Here is a 15,062-nt window from a genome sequence, read left to right as displayed (position 1 = left end):
GTAGCAATTACTCAGGAAGAGCAAAGTCTTTGCCCCGGAAATTCCAGCGCCATCTACCATAGAAATGAGACGTTCTAGGACAAACTCTCGGAGGCCTGAGAGGACCGAGTTTGTCACGTGACTCCTTTTCCTCTCTACCTCCCAGTTCTGAGGCTTCAGGCTTGTAATAACGGACTGTTCTCTCTCCGACCTCCTACCTCAGGGTCTTCACAGCAACCCTGTGAGAGAGGAAGCACCACAAATAATAAATTACTTTTTCTGCAGAAGGGGAAACGGAACCGTGAGACAGGGAGTCCTTGCCTGAGGTTGCCTAGGAAGTAGAGAGACCACACTGATTTACAGGTCGGAGGTCTCCTAACTGGGTTCTACCCTTCTCACCTGCGCCCGCCTCATCTAGGCCTGTTCACGTCTCAACAGCCACGCCCCAGACATCAGTCTAGGTCCTAAGGCCGGCCTAGTGCACGAGCCACATATCCCCTGGTCTCAGACGGGCAAACGAGCGCAAAGAGGTAATTAATTCTAGGTGAAGAGCTAGTTATGTCAGTAAGCAGATGGGGCGCTGAAGGGAAAAGAATTAATCCACTAGATTTGGAATTTTTTGCTTTATTTCTTCGTTAGGCGCCGAAGAGCAAAGTAATAAGAGCAATAAAAACTTCTAAAATAATCTTAATAGTAGCTAATGGTAACTGGGTGTTATGTGTCAGGCACTGTTCTAAGCACTTTACCCTTATTATTTCTTCATTTCCTCTTAGTGGCAACGATGTGGCAAAGATGGAGTTGAAAGAAGGCGAACTAGTGGAAAGTATGTACCAGGAATAGATAGATCCTGAGATCCTGAGGCTTCCTTACTGACATGCGGACACATGGTGGCCGTCAGCTAGGCCCTCTGTGGGAACTATCAGCTGGAACACATTTACATAGCCTCTCCCTGTGGCCTGAGCTTCCTCACAGCACAGCAGCTGGGTTTCGAAGTTGAGTATCCCAAGAAATAGACTGATAGAAGCTGCATGGCCTCTTCTCACTTAGCCTTGGAAGTTACAGAGTGTAACCACAGGTAGGATATGCTGGATTTTTCATCTTTTTTTTTTTTTAATGAGCTTTGTAGTACTATATATGCCTTGAAATGCTTGCATCCCTGTCTAAACATCTTGACTGCAGGTTTGGGACAGACTTTGAGGCAGAGGCACCCAACCAAACTGTGCCCAGATTAATGACCAACAGAAACTGTGAGATAATAGCTGCTGGGTTTTTGTTTGGTTTGGTTTGGTTTTTTATTGACCGCACCACGTGGCATTCGGAATCTTAGTTCCCTGACGAGGGATCTAACACGAGCCACCTGCAGTGGAAGTGCAGATTCTTAACCACTGGGCCATCAGCGAAGTCCCAAATAGCTGTTGTTTTAAGTTACTGAGTTTTGGGGTAAACACAGCAACAGATAATTAATACACTAACTAAAGAGAAGAGAAAGAGAAAGAACCTTGAACAGTATTAGCCACTGTGCTGCTCCTTAAACACTTGACTTGGCAAGCTTATCCATGCCCATTATTTGAATTACCCTGTGTGAATGATTCCCAAATCTATATCTCCATCCCAGAATTGTCTCATGAACTACAGACATTTACACCCTACAGCCTACTAGACGTCTCCACTTGGAAGTTCCACAGGCACCTGTCATTCAACTTATCAAAAACTGGACTTATAAAGTATGGACTTTGGGTGATGATGTGTCAATGTAGGTTCATCAGTTGTAACAAATGTACCACTCTGGTAGAGGATGTAGATAATGGGGGAGCCTACATGAGTGGGAGGGAGGTATATGGGAATCTCTGTACCATCCCCTCAAACTTGTCGTGAACCTACAACTGCTCTAAAAGAATAAAGTCTTAATGAAAAATGTTGCATTTACGGGAGTTCCCTGGTAGCCTAATGGTTAGGATTCCGGGCTTTCACTGCTGTGGCCCGGGTTCAATCCCTGGTTGGGTTACTAAGATTCTGCAAGCAAAAAAAGAAAGAAAAAAAAAAAGTTGAATTTACAATCTTCTCAATTCTGTTATTTCTTCAATGTCCTGTTTTATGAAAAAATACCACCTTCCATTTAGTTGCTCAGGTTAGAAACCTCGGACTTAGCCTTATTTCCTTCCTCTCTTTCACTCTTCATATCCAGTAATAATAACAATTATTATTATTATTATTATTTTAACAAGAAAATAGCAACTAACACTTACAGAGGGCTATGTGTTAGGTACTAACTGTTTTAGGCACTTAGTATGTATCAACTCATTTAATCTTCACAGCAACCCTAGGAAATAAATGCTGTCATTATTCCTATTTTACAAATAAGAAAACAAGTAAGAAGGTTGAAGTAACTTGTCCAAGGTCCATAGCCACCAAGTGGAAGAGTATGATTTAGAACCTAAGCTGCTGGGCAGCACGGCGTACACCCTTCAACCACTACATTCTAATGCCTCCAATCAACCAAGTCCTGTCATTTCTTAACTCCTATCTCATGACCTGACCCCTCACTCTTCCTCCAGCCCACTTCAAGCCATGTCACCTCTTAAGTAAACTGTTGTAAGAGCCTCCAGATTGGTCTTCATTCAGTGAACCCAGAGGCCCCATAGTCTTTGGGATAAGAGATACAGGAAGGATTATAATCTTGTGTGGTAAGTGTGGTATTGAAGTCTGCACAGACCCAAGTGCCATGGGATTGCTCTGAATGAGAATCCAGAGAGAACTTCATGGAGACCTGGGACTTGAGAGTGAGGAGTTCAAAGACAGAGAAAGAAAAGAAGGAGTGGAGGTGATTCCACTCAATGGTACAAAAGAGGCATGAGATGCTTGAGAACTGCAAGAATTTGTGTGTGGCACATGCTGGGGCTAGAAAGTAGGCAGGGACAATCTGGGAAGGGCTATGTACAGCAGGCCCTTGGCATTCATAGATAGCCTGCCACAAATTATCCCTCAAATCTGAAACAAGTTCTAAGACAGATGGTGAGGTGATAAATGAGCCCAGGTGACATATCTTAGTGTATAGTATTAACATTTTAACTGTATTAAGTCTTCCAATCCATGACATGGGATGTCTTACCATTTATCTGTGTCTTCTTTAATTACTTTCAGCAACATTTTGTAGTTTTCAGTGTACAAGTCTTTCACTTCTTTGGTTAAGTTTATTCCTAAGTAAAAGATTATTTGTATTTCTATACATTAGCAATGAACGACCTAAAAATAAAATTAAGAAAAACAATTCTATTTATAATACCATCAAAATGAATAAAATACATAGGAATATATTTAACAAAAGAAAACTACAAAACTTTCTTGAAAATTAAGGAAGACCTAAAATAAAAGGAAAGACATCTGATGTTCATTTATTAAAAGACTTACTATTGTTAAGAAACCAGTATTCCCTCAAATGATCTGCAGATTAAATGTAAGTCCTATCAAAATTCCAATTGCCTTTTTGACAGAAATTGATACACTGAACCTAAAATTCATATGAAAATTCAAGGTACCTAGAACAGTCAAAATAATCTTAAAAAAAAAAAGCCAAGTTGGAGGACTCACTTCCTGATGTCAAAACTTATTGCAAAGCTACAGTAATCAAAACTGTGTAGTAGTGGCATAAGTGGAATCAAATTGAGAGTCCAGAAGTAAACTCATACATTTTTGGTCAATTAAGTTTTGACAAGGATTCCAAGATAATTCAATGGGGGAAAGGACAGTCTTTTCAATAAATGGTGCTGGTACAACTGGATAGCCACATGCAAATAAATGAATTTTGATCTTTACCTCACACCATATACAAAAATAACTCAGAATGAATCAAAGATCTAAACATAAACTTATAAAACTCTTACAAATATATAACATAAATCTTTGTAACATTGCATTAGGCAATGGTTTCTGAGGTAAAACATCTAAAGCACAAGCAAAGAAAACACCCAGAAAAAAATTGGATGTCATCAAAATGAAAAACCTTTGCGCATCAAAGGACAACATCAAGAAAGTAAAAATCTAACCTGCAGGGGCTTCCCTGGTGGCGCAGTGGTTGGGAGTCCGCCTGCCGATGCAGGGGACGTGGGTTCGTGCCCCGGTCTGGGAGGATCCCACATGCCACGGAGCAGCTGGGCCCGTGAGCCATGGCCGCTAAGCCTGTGCGTCCGGAGCCTGTGCTCCGCGGTGGGAAAGGCCACAGCGGTGAGAGGCCCACGTACCGCAAGAAAAAAAGGGGGAAAAAAAAAAAAAACTAACCTGCAGAATCGGAGAAAATATTTGCAAATCATGTATTTGGTAGGGGTGTGGTATCCAGAATATATAAAGGACACTCAACAATTTAAAAGACAGGTAACCCAATTTAAAAATGGACAAAGGATTTAAATAGATGTTTCTGAAAAGAAGATTTACAACTGGCCAGTAAGCACACGAAAAGATGTTCAACATCGTTAATCATCAGGGAAATGCACATCGAAACCACACTGAGGAACCACTTGATATCCACTAGGAGAGCTATAATAAAAAAAGACTGACAATAAGTGTTACTGATGTGGAGAAATAGGAACCTTCGTGCATTGCTAGTGGGAATGTAAAAAGATGCAGATGCTGTGTAAAAGAGTTTAGCAGTTCCTTAGAACTTAAAACAAAGAGTTACCATATAATCTAGTAATTCCATTCCTAGCTATGTACTTAACAGAATTGAAAACATATGTCCACACAAAAACTTGTACACAAATGTTTATTATTCATAATAGCCCAAGAGTAGAAACAATCCAGTATCTCTCCACTGATGAATGGATATACATGATTTGGTATATCCATAGAATAGAATATTATTCATCCTTGAAAAGGAATGAAGTGCTGATTCATGCTAAAATATAGGTGAAATCATGAAAACATGCTAAATAAAAGAAGTTAGACACAAAAGGCCACATATTGTATAATTCCATTTATATCAAATGTCCAGAATAGGCAAATCCTTACAGACAGAAAGTAGATTACTGGTTGCCAGGGACTCGGGGGGGAGGGATGGTGAGTGACTGCTAATGATATGGGGTTATTTTGGGGGGTGACAACAACCTTGTGAATACAGTAAAGACCACTGAATTGTACACTTTAAAATGGTGAACTTTATGGCATGTGAATTATATCTCAATTTTAAAAACTAAGAAGAAAGATTTAAAAATAAAATTGACAACAACATTTATTTTGGAAACCATTGCATAAGCACATCCAGACTATTAAAAGTGGCTGTGTCATGGAGAGGACAGTCATCCTGAAGGCTGCTTCCTAGCCTTCTCTCCCCTTCCAATGTGCCTTCTCTGGTTGTGGGTCCCTGCCTTTCATCCTTGCCTCTTTGGCAGTGTCCTGATTCTGCGTGTAGTACCTCCCAGTAAAATTTCAGCCTTGCCTTCTCAATCAGTCTGAATCTGAAGCCAACTTTCTGATTTTCTAGAATTGAGTCAGCTTGCTTCTCTTTGATGTTGGTAAGCCCTACTTAACCTCAAAATTCATCCTTAAAAAAAAAAAAAAGATGCAATTACTGGCATCCCACTAGCAAGCAATAATGCCAAAGAGAAAAGAAAATGGGACATTTCAAAAAGAAAAACATGAAACAAGTGCAGGGAAAAGGGAGGACCCTCTCCCATATTGTAAATTTCAGCTTTCTATAACAATTGTTCCTCATGATGGAGTTCAGGTATGTTCTTGAGAAGCCTGCTAGGGTCCTAGAGTTTCTCTTTGGAATTTCTGACATTTCAGTGAGAGTTTTCAAATATAGTTTAACATTTCTATAACCTATTTATTTTAAAGACTGGTAGTCAAGTAGGAAACAGATTGGATGGGAGACAGGATGACACTTGTTTTCCATGATAAGGGAGAGTTTTGTATCGAGAAAGTGAATATAGAGGGATGGAGGTCAGAGAGAAATCAATGAGATGGGAAGTCCCAAAGCAGGCAAGAGGGAAGGGGCCAGATCAAGGACACAGGCAGAGGGGATGTGGCAAAAACAGAGGTGACATCTGTTCCTTGGAGACTGGAGAGAAGGACGGGTGCTCGAGTGTGGATAAGGTGGCTCTGAAATGGGCAAAGAGGAACAATAAGGAAGCTATACGTGACCTATACCATGAACTAGTAAGTTCCTAGTTGACTTTGCTTTGGGGATGACTTTATGTGTAAAACTAATGTTGCAAATATGAATTCACATTTCCTTAGAGTGTTTTTTTTTTCATTTTAGACTTTTAGGACCTTAAAGAACTTATGTGAAGTGACTGAAGAATCAAAATGACACACAAGCATTCATCTCACCCAACATTTAATTTAGTTTCACTAGAAAGTTTTCATTACTTTTTATAATTCTACCGCTACTAAATGATCACAGTATAGTAGACCAATTCTCAGTTTTTAAAAGAAAAGAACTCTTTTACATTCTCTGGTCTCATAACCTGAAAGGGATGTGGGTCGACAGTCATGTTCTGGACCCCACTGTCAGCTCCAGAAAAGAGCTCTCTCAAGGCTGCCACAGCGCTGTCACCCTTAGCCTCCAACACAGCATCTCACTCGTATTTGACCAATTCAGTTTAAGTGAACATTTCAAATAAATCACTAAGAAGCACTGTAGCTGGTCATTTCTTGCCAGCATACATCAGCTTTCACTCCACTAAGTGAAATTCTGATCCAAAAAGTTCTTTACCTAAATAGTTTATCAATATTTAAAATCAGAATTGCAAATAATGAACTCCACTAGCTTGTTGGGGAAAAAAAATGAGTTCGTTGTGCATCCTACTGTATTCCAAGAGTAAGGAAAATCTATCAAATCAACATTTGTAGATGAGAATTATACTCAGGATTGGAAGGGCCCCTTAAATATCTAACTCCTTTTTATTTATTTTTATTTTTTTTAACCCCTTTTTAAATGTGTTGATCTATTACAGTCCTGCCAAATGGCAGTTCAACCTAAACCCAAACATCCCCTATTGGTGACAGTTCACATCCAAGTTATTAGAGAACTCTGTAAAAAAGAATTTCCATAGAATAAATAGAAAGCTTTTGCCTATGGCTTCTGCCCTCTGGCCTAGTTCTGTGGCTCCCACAGGGCCACACAGAACAAGTCCAAGGCCTCTTTAATGTGTCTGTTCTCCAGAGGCTAAAGATAGAAATCAAGAAAGCTTTCTAATATCTATAATTCACATCCTTGGCAAATAGCCTTAAACATTATTTGGGGGAAATTGATGCACTTGCAAATTTACTTTCTAGATAGTAAGGGAACAATTCATCTATTCCTGAGGTGATAAAAATTTTCAACCTTCATCAACTGTTATTGAAAATTCTTAACTTTCTATGTGCTACAAAGTTTAAAATAAACTAAGTTTGCAAACACATCATGCTAAATACATCAAATTATTTAATTTTTTTATTATCACAATTGACATATATTACGTGAAAGAAATGACAGAAGTATTATAATAAAACATTTTGAAAGAAAATTTACACAATTAGGCCAATAGCCATCAAATAGCTTTGGGCCTATCTTAAAACACCAAGAGTTTTGATCAGACTATAGTGAGACACTGAACATTTCATTAACAAAAATATTGGCATGAGCCACAATGTATTCTGGTTGTCACTAACAAGGAATATTGTATTTAAACAACTATGCACTGCAATTCTAACACACTAGGTGTTCATACACTGCAGTTAACCCCTGAAGCTTTAAGCTACCAGGAATTCCTATATTTTCTATGCACAAAATTTACTTTGTGCATTATTGGAATCACATTTCCAGTTTTCAAATCTCTTCCCCCCCCGATACATGCAGTATGTCATACGTGGCAGAGAGCATGCCAGCTTCTCCTGTTTAACTAATAGCACATTGCTTATTACCTCAAGAGTTTTATGCTAATCTTGGAGTTTCTGCTTTAGCTCTCATCTCCTAGAAACAAAATAAAGCATTCTGAGAACCTATTCCAGGAATAATTTTTTATGCATAGGAAAATAAAGCATTTCATATAAGCACGTCTGAAAATCCAAGAGGCATTCTGATTAAACACTCCCTGGATCCTAGCTACTACTTTAAAATTAAAATGAAAATCTAACATAAGCCATCTACAAATTCTTATCTGGAATTTGTATTCTTTGCCTGGAAATAAATGATTCCCAGGCTTCATTTCTGAATGGATGAGGAGAGCAAAGAAACTGACATCCTACATTAACTGACAATAGATACAGGTAACTTAGGTAGAAGTTTATGGATTTAATTCTTTACAAGAATACACTTGCGCTACAAAGGTGAGAAATTAGAATGGTAAATTATCAGATGGCAAAAAGTAATGGCACTTAAACAAAGGTGTCAATATAACTTATGGTAAAATGTGCCATATAAGGCTGCTAGAATCAGCAGATTTACAAGATTTCAAAATACTTTTTATCAAGTAAGAAGGGAATTGGAATTTGAACCTGATATCCCTTCCTGCCATGCCTCCAGCAGACAAATATTCCTGTGGAATTAAGTCTACTGAATTGAGTCTACAAGAACCAAATCAAACAATTCTAGTTTCTCCTTCTTTTACAGATTGAAAAGAAACCAAGCTCTGTTCCACTCCCAACCCCCCCATCCCAGCACAGGACACATCCTTTCAAGGTGTATACAAAACCTCCTGGCATGTTTGGGCAAGCTATAATTCAGATACCATTATCAAGACTACTGTGATACGAGAACAAAACATCAGACCAACATTGAGAATACCCTAGTTAGGCATCACGAAAATCACGCACTTAAAGAATATGCTGCTAACTGCCAAATTTGGGCCATTATAGCTGTTCTTAAATTGAAAACTTACACTAATATAAACTAGATCTGTGTATATGTCTACATGTATGTATATGTGCGTATGTGTGTGTGTGTAATTTTCATGCAATGATCTTAAAGCTTTGGAGACAGGGTTATTAGCCTAATTTCAAGGCTTGTCCATATAGCAGTACTGATGTGCACCAACTCTGCTAAAGGGCAGGATAATGAAAAAGACCATGGCACAAATTTTTAAACAATTTTAGGTTTAATTACATAATGCACCTGTAGATGTTCTAGCATAAACACAATTGTAAAAATCTACATCCTATTTTAGGGTATTTTTCCACCTCCCCTCCCTTAAAAGCTGTACATTTATAAAAAAATGTGACTCTCAAGCAAAATAAACTTTTTTTTTTTTTTGCAACATACAAAATAAGTTAAATGATTCAGAAGGTCTTGAGCCATTAAGTTTCCCAATGATTGTGTTCTGGGCCATTCATAAGCACGACATGCAGCTAGCTCCTGGTCTAAGAACAGAACTCAATAAATACATGTCAAACAAAATCCCAAACACTTGAATTAGATTTCTTTAGAAACTGATGAAAGTCAAGAAAATATATAGTTAGGGTTAACAATTCCATTCTTAACTTACATCATCCAGTGGCAAAATGAACAAGGCAGGTCACTCAGTCCCTAGTGCATTTTCTAGCTTGTACCGGTTTGGCAAAAAACACAAATGTAGTTCCTTTAAAAATGTTTTTTCTCATTCAAAATGTCTAAGGAGCTTAATTAATAAATTTCTACTTGTCCAATAATTTGTTATGCCCTCTCATATAACTTATGCATAGGATAGACATCTTAGTTATTAAAATAAAAATCTTTAACTGAAATCACTACAATGTGTCAGAATTGGGTTTGCAGCATTTCCCAGAGCAAAATGGTATAAACATAAAATGAAAAAAAATTGAGCTTACATGACAAAAATGAAAAAATTCACTAATGGAATCATATCCTAATCAATTTCTGAGAGGGTTTATATGAATTTTTAAAAAGTGTCGAGTGTACCATCTAGAGTAGCTATATACCAAGAGCACTACATTTTTGCTTATTAATGACTGCTTGCTTGCTGGAGAATGACAATCTTCAATATATGTTACATAGTTACTTAGCAATTCTTGGCACTCAAAATGTTAATGATAATTTAAGAGTGAAATATTTTGAAAACAAATTATTAAGTATACACATAACAAAATAACTCAGTTTAAATACATTGATAGCAAAGGGTCTTGTCTTTCAGGATTGGTATAAAAACAATGAAGTAAATCAGCAGTTAGCTTGCCACTTCCAAGGTAGGTTTACAGGTACAAACTGGGAATGGTGGATAAAATAGGAATGGAATTTATTCTAAGAAAGTTTAATAACAGATATTAAGCAGAGGACTAGGTAGATACAGAAGGTATGCAGTCTTGGCATTCTTGCTTCTTGGGAGAACCAGGATGTTAAACCAAGAAGAGGAACTTCACTATTTTTCTCTAGGCTTTGTGTAATTAAATGATGTTCATAATTTCACATCAGTTACAATTATGTCTTATTTTTTATAGTGTCAAATAATTTCAAAGGGTTCATTTTTATTTCTTCTAACATCTAAGATATGTATATACATATTAATTTATATATATATATACACACATACATATATATGTTTATTCCATTTAAAAAAAGATCTGGGTCTTTGAATACTTGTCCTATCACTGTGAGGCAATGCCATGAATCAGGGACCTGTTTGTTCCACTGTGTTGGTGAAGGGCAGTTCACAACTTTTTCTGAATATTAAACTTGTAAATTCATTAGGTTCCTTTCAATTCACAAACATAAGCTAAAAAGGCATTCCTTGTGACAGAGGAAATTCCATCAGTCCCACTTAAAAATAGCTAACATTTCCCCAACTTTTAAACTCTAAATAACAGTAAACACCTACATTTTTCTTAATATATGTTCTTTGCCCAAATGCATATTATGGGATGGGTTCTATCAATCAAAAAGTAAAAACTGGAGTTTGTAATGTCCTGTTAATTTATTTAAAAATCTTTTTTTCAACAACTTCTTTAGCATTTGAAGTCCTTGATTCTTTGGTAGATCATTTAAAAAAAATTATCAGTAGACATGAATTTATTCTAAATGAAACTCCTTTTAATTCTTGGAATCTGCAACCTTGACCAACTGGAAAAAGATGTGCCAAGGAAACCTGACCTCAATAAATCAGGTATATTCTTGAGAATGTCGCTGCCGTCATTCTCTAGTAATGTGCCAACAACAGAAAATGTTTACACGAAACACTATTTCATCAGCACAAGTCTACAAAACCAAAACATGTTATTTTCAGTCTCAGTTCTTTTCACATATTTTAATTCAAAGTTTCTGCTTTGTGAAAATTTGTCTAGTTTTCAAACCTTTACAGAAACTGCAAACTAAATATTCTGAGTACTAAACTACATCTCCCCTTAATATATTTGCTATAGACTGTGGAGTTTGATACTGGGAGTCCAATTTGTATTTCCAAAAAGGGGGCTTAAAGTATTAAAGGACTCTATTACATGGCAGCTATTGGGAGCCTAAATCCATGGTTAGTACTCTAATTACAAGGATCCAAAATGTTCTAAACTCTAGATGAATTGCTGCTTTCCTATACTCTGTCCCGTTCCTAATGACTGAATTATGTCTTTGGAAATAGAAAATTCACTTTTTCCTACATTTTGTTCTTTTTTAACTTCTTCAAAGCATGTTCAGAGTTAGTATTTCAGCAACCACAGACTCTTTGAGGGACTGAATCTAAACACCAAGCAGCAGAATTGTTTTTGAACTGTTCAACGTTTAATCAGCCATAACTAACCTACCTGCATGATAGCAATTTGTAACTATCAGGTGCTTAGATTGCACTCTTTGTAGATGAAGCATAGTTAACTGGTTTAATCAGAATGTGAAGGGAATGCAAAGGGAAACACTATCAAGTTCACAAACACTGAATTCAAGTTTGGTAAATAACAGGCAGCAAAAATGGTATCAATGTCAGTGGGACATTTGCTAAATAGAATACTCAGTCCTTACTAAGATAAAAATTACCTTTTGCTCTCTATAGCAGAAGAGTAAAAAGAGCTCCTTATTTCACATTAGGCATCCTGTAAAATAAATAATCTACCCATTTAATACTTCTTCTTGTCATTTGCTTAACTGAAGAAAACTAATAGGCTGAAGCAGAAGCTGGTGTGTCCAGAGGTAGAGAGAGGGTACATGGGAGTTTCTGCACCTTAGTGGCTTTACCCAGCGGGACTAAAATGGTAGCGGGAGACTGGGGGCAGGATAGGCCACCTGCTCATTCTAACCACTTACCTTGCATTAATAGGAATCCTTCTATTGCCTGCCTGTTTTAGATAGTTAAAAAGGCCAACATTCTTAACTGACTTTCAAATAAATGAAACAAACCTAGCCAGAAAGCAGGCTTGGTAAGTGAATGTGGCTCCTTACATAGCCCTACTTACTGTCTGTGAATGTAAGCCCTTCCCTCCCTTCTGGTGGAACACTGTCTCAAAATAAAAATCACAACTTGCTTGGAACCACATGCTATTGGTGCATCCTATTTTTAGGCTGCTTTCATTCTTTTATTTTTTATACAGATACATATACACTGCTAGAATCAAAGCAAAAATATCAATGGGTAGGTACTACAGAACTAAAGTGAAACAAAACAAAAAAAAACAAGAACCAACAAGTGAAAAACAACAGCTATAAACTTTCAAGGCCAAAAGATAAGATTTAAGGGCAACACCTGTGGAGAGAGGAAAAGGAGTATAAAGTTTCTAGAGAGGTATTTATAATGCAAGTCTAATGCCAGCTTTTTAATAATAAAAAAGAGAAGTGCTTTACTACACACTGACTAGCACATATAATGCTTAATTTGGAAAGAAAAATTAATGAAGTTCCTTGGGCCAGCAGCAGATATGGTGTGTCCATTGCCGGCAACAGACACAGCACTGGAACAGAAAACCCAATCCCAGGGCAAAAGTATTCACAGAAGTAATGGCTGAAGGTTTCAGAATATGACAGGCAAGGTTTAATCACAAGTGCTACACTTTGTACAATGTTATTTATGGCTCTGCCTGAAATTTTACAGCTGTAACAGAAACTAAGACAAGTTCATATTTTAGTGTCAATTACATGTTAGATATTTAGTTAGTTACAAACCCCTTTTTCTTGAAACAAAGGGCTTTATCTTTCTTTAAAGTGTTGAGATGTTTGAAAAGGATGTCATACCTATTAAGTACATTGGCGGTTTTCAATTAATTCTATATTGGTCGTGTGACTATTAATGAATTTTAATAGAAGTCTAATGGCCAAAGGCCAAAACTACATTCAAACCCTGCTAATATATCCAGGCAGATAGGAAATTCCAACACACACACACACACACACACACACACACACACACACTAAAACTCAAACTAAAAACCTCCCAAAGGAACTGCTTTGTTTGTAGACTTCAATTTGAAGTAGATACTAAGGGCAAGAATAGACCAGTTAAAATTCACCTGAAAATCCTTTCCCCTTCTACAAATGTGCTAAAACACTGCGGTCAGCTTAGCATCCATCTGTTCGTGTATGTTATGTATAGATGTACTTGCTTTAAAATGATATTTCAGATATTTAAATATTAAGTGGCCAGAAGACAAGAGTTACACTATCTGCAAAGTTTACAGCCCCCTCGGTCCTTATGAAAGACCACACTCACCTCACTAATAATTCTCCATGACAGCATATTAAAGGCCACCTCATCACCACTGCATAAAGCTGGTTTAAAAAATTTTTTACTAGCACAATCTGGTTGTCAAAGCTTCATTATACATTTTACTGTACAAATGCTTTTCAGATGGTTTTTTTTTTTAAACAACAAACTCCGCTATAAGAGAAACTTAGGTTAGAGTTTTTTACGATGGTACTTTTTCAGTCTCTTTATTAAGTGTGGTTATCTCCAATAGTAAACAAGCTGATTTCATGAATGCTGTTACTAAATGACTTATGTATGATGTTATCTACAATTCTCAAACTGCAATAATACAGACGTGAACTTTTAAGCAGTTTGTTAATCATCATCTATGCCATGAATGTTTAAATATAATATATATTTAATATGAAAAAGCTAAAGCACAAGTGCTTTCTCCCACCCCTAATTCTGTTTTTGGGCCCTCACAGATTCGGAATGCATTCTTATCCACCCTTTTCACAAAGTCAGGAGAGCTCAGGAAATATAAAGTCAAAAATATACAAATCTTTGTTGTTACAATAAGATTTTTTTCCCACGACTGAAATTACCAAGGACCATGAACTTGGAAAAAGAAAATCAAAAGGAATTTACAGCAATTATTTATCTTCAAAGTTCAAAACTGGTCACTTCACAGAAAGACTTCAAGGTCTGTTGAAATTTTTCTTCTAAAAAGTCATTCTGTAGTGGAGTTTTCTAGGAAAAATAAAACAGCTTTTAATAACTGGCCCGCTGGTGTGAGAGCTACCGTGGAATAAATTAGCACAAAAATGGAAAAAAGTCTTATAACTGTTCACTGTTACAGACATAATCAACAAGGTCAGTCACTCTCAAAAGCTCATCTTCCTCCTCTTCTGGTGCCCCTGCCTCCTGCCCACCACTTGTCCCATTGGGGGCCAGGCTTGCACTGGTTGTGCTGTTGTCCTTGGGGGTCTGAGGCTTCTCAGTTGGCTTGCCAATCAAGTTCTCAATGGCTTTGCCAGGACTCTGTCCATTGGTGGAAGGTAAGTCCACTAAGCTATAGTCCAAAGGGCTCCCCACCTTGCCTACATTTTCAAAGTCCTCTTCCTCATCACTGTCTATCCGATAGGGCTTTTTGGTGCTCTCTTGTTCTGAGGGCAGAACCCTGGGCTGGCTGTCATGGGCAGGCTGATCTGCATCTCCATGAGCATTGTCACAACTCTCCTCTTCGTCTGTCTCGATCCGGTGTAGCCGTTTTCGGGATGGTTTACCTTCCTCTTCCTCCTCATCTGCTTCTGAATACTCATCTGTGCTTCGACCCCGCTTTCGAACTGACCGCTTTGATTCTTTAGCTAGCTCATCATCTTCAGAATTCTTGGATATATAGCTCTCTAGAATAAACAGCACATTTAAGCCATTGGCACAGTTAACCATTAACAGAGCTAAGTAATTCTCCTTTAACAGATTTAAGTAATTCTCCTTTTCCTCCCCATATTCATCCCA

At 37.4% G+C, this 15,062-nt stretch overlaps 1 protein-coding gene across 1 annotated transcript in view; it reads right to left on the bottom strand.

Annotated features, from left to right (window-relative positions):
• Nucleotides 1-13,680: 13,680 nt before the first annotated feature.
• The window catches only part of RSF1 (remodeling and spacing factor 1), a 163,189-nt gene continuing 161,807 nt past the window's right edge, over nt 13,681-15,062 (bottom strand). Inside the window, exon 16 of the mRNA XM_029207839.1 lies at nt 13,681-14,950. Coding sequence (XP_029063672.1) covers nt 14,382-14,950 — 569 coding nt within the window. The 3' untranslated portion in view covers nt 13,681-14,381. The remainder of the gene's footprint in view (nt 14,951-15,062) is intronic.

The sequence above is a fragment of the Monodon monoceros genome, unplaced genomic scaffold (assembly GCF_005190385.1).
Source record: "Monodon monoceros isolate NGI ecotype Baffin Bay Population unplaced genomic scaffold, NGI_Narwhal_1 Super_Scaffold_7, whole genome shotgun sequence".
Lineage (NCBI taxonomy): Eukaryota > Metazoa > Chordata > Mammalia > Artiodactyla > Monodontidae > Monodon > Monodon monoceros.
This window is presented reverse-complemented; position numbering and strand designations above follow the sequence as displayed.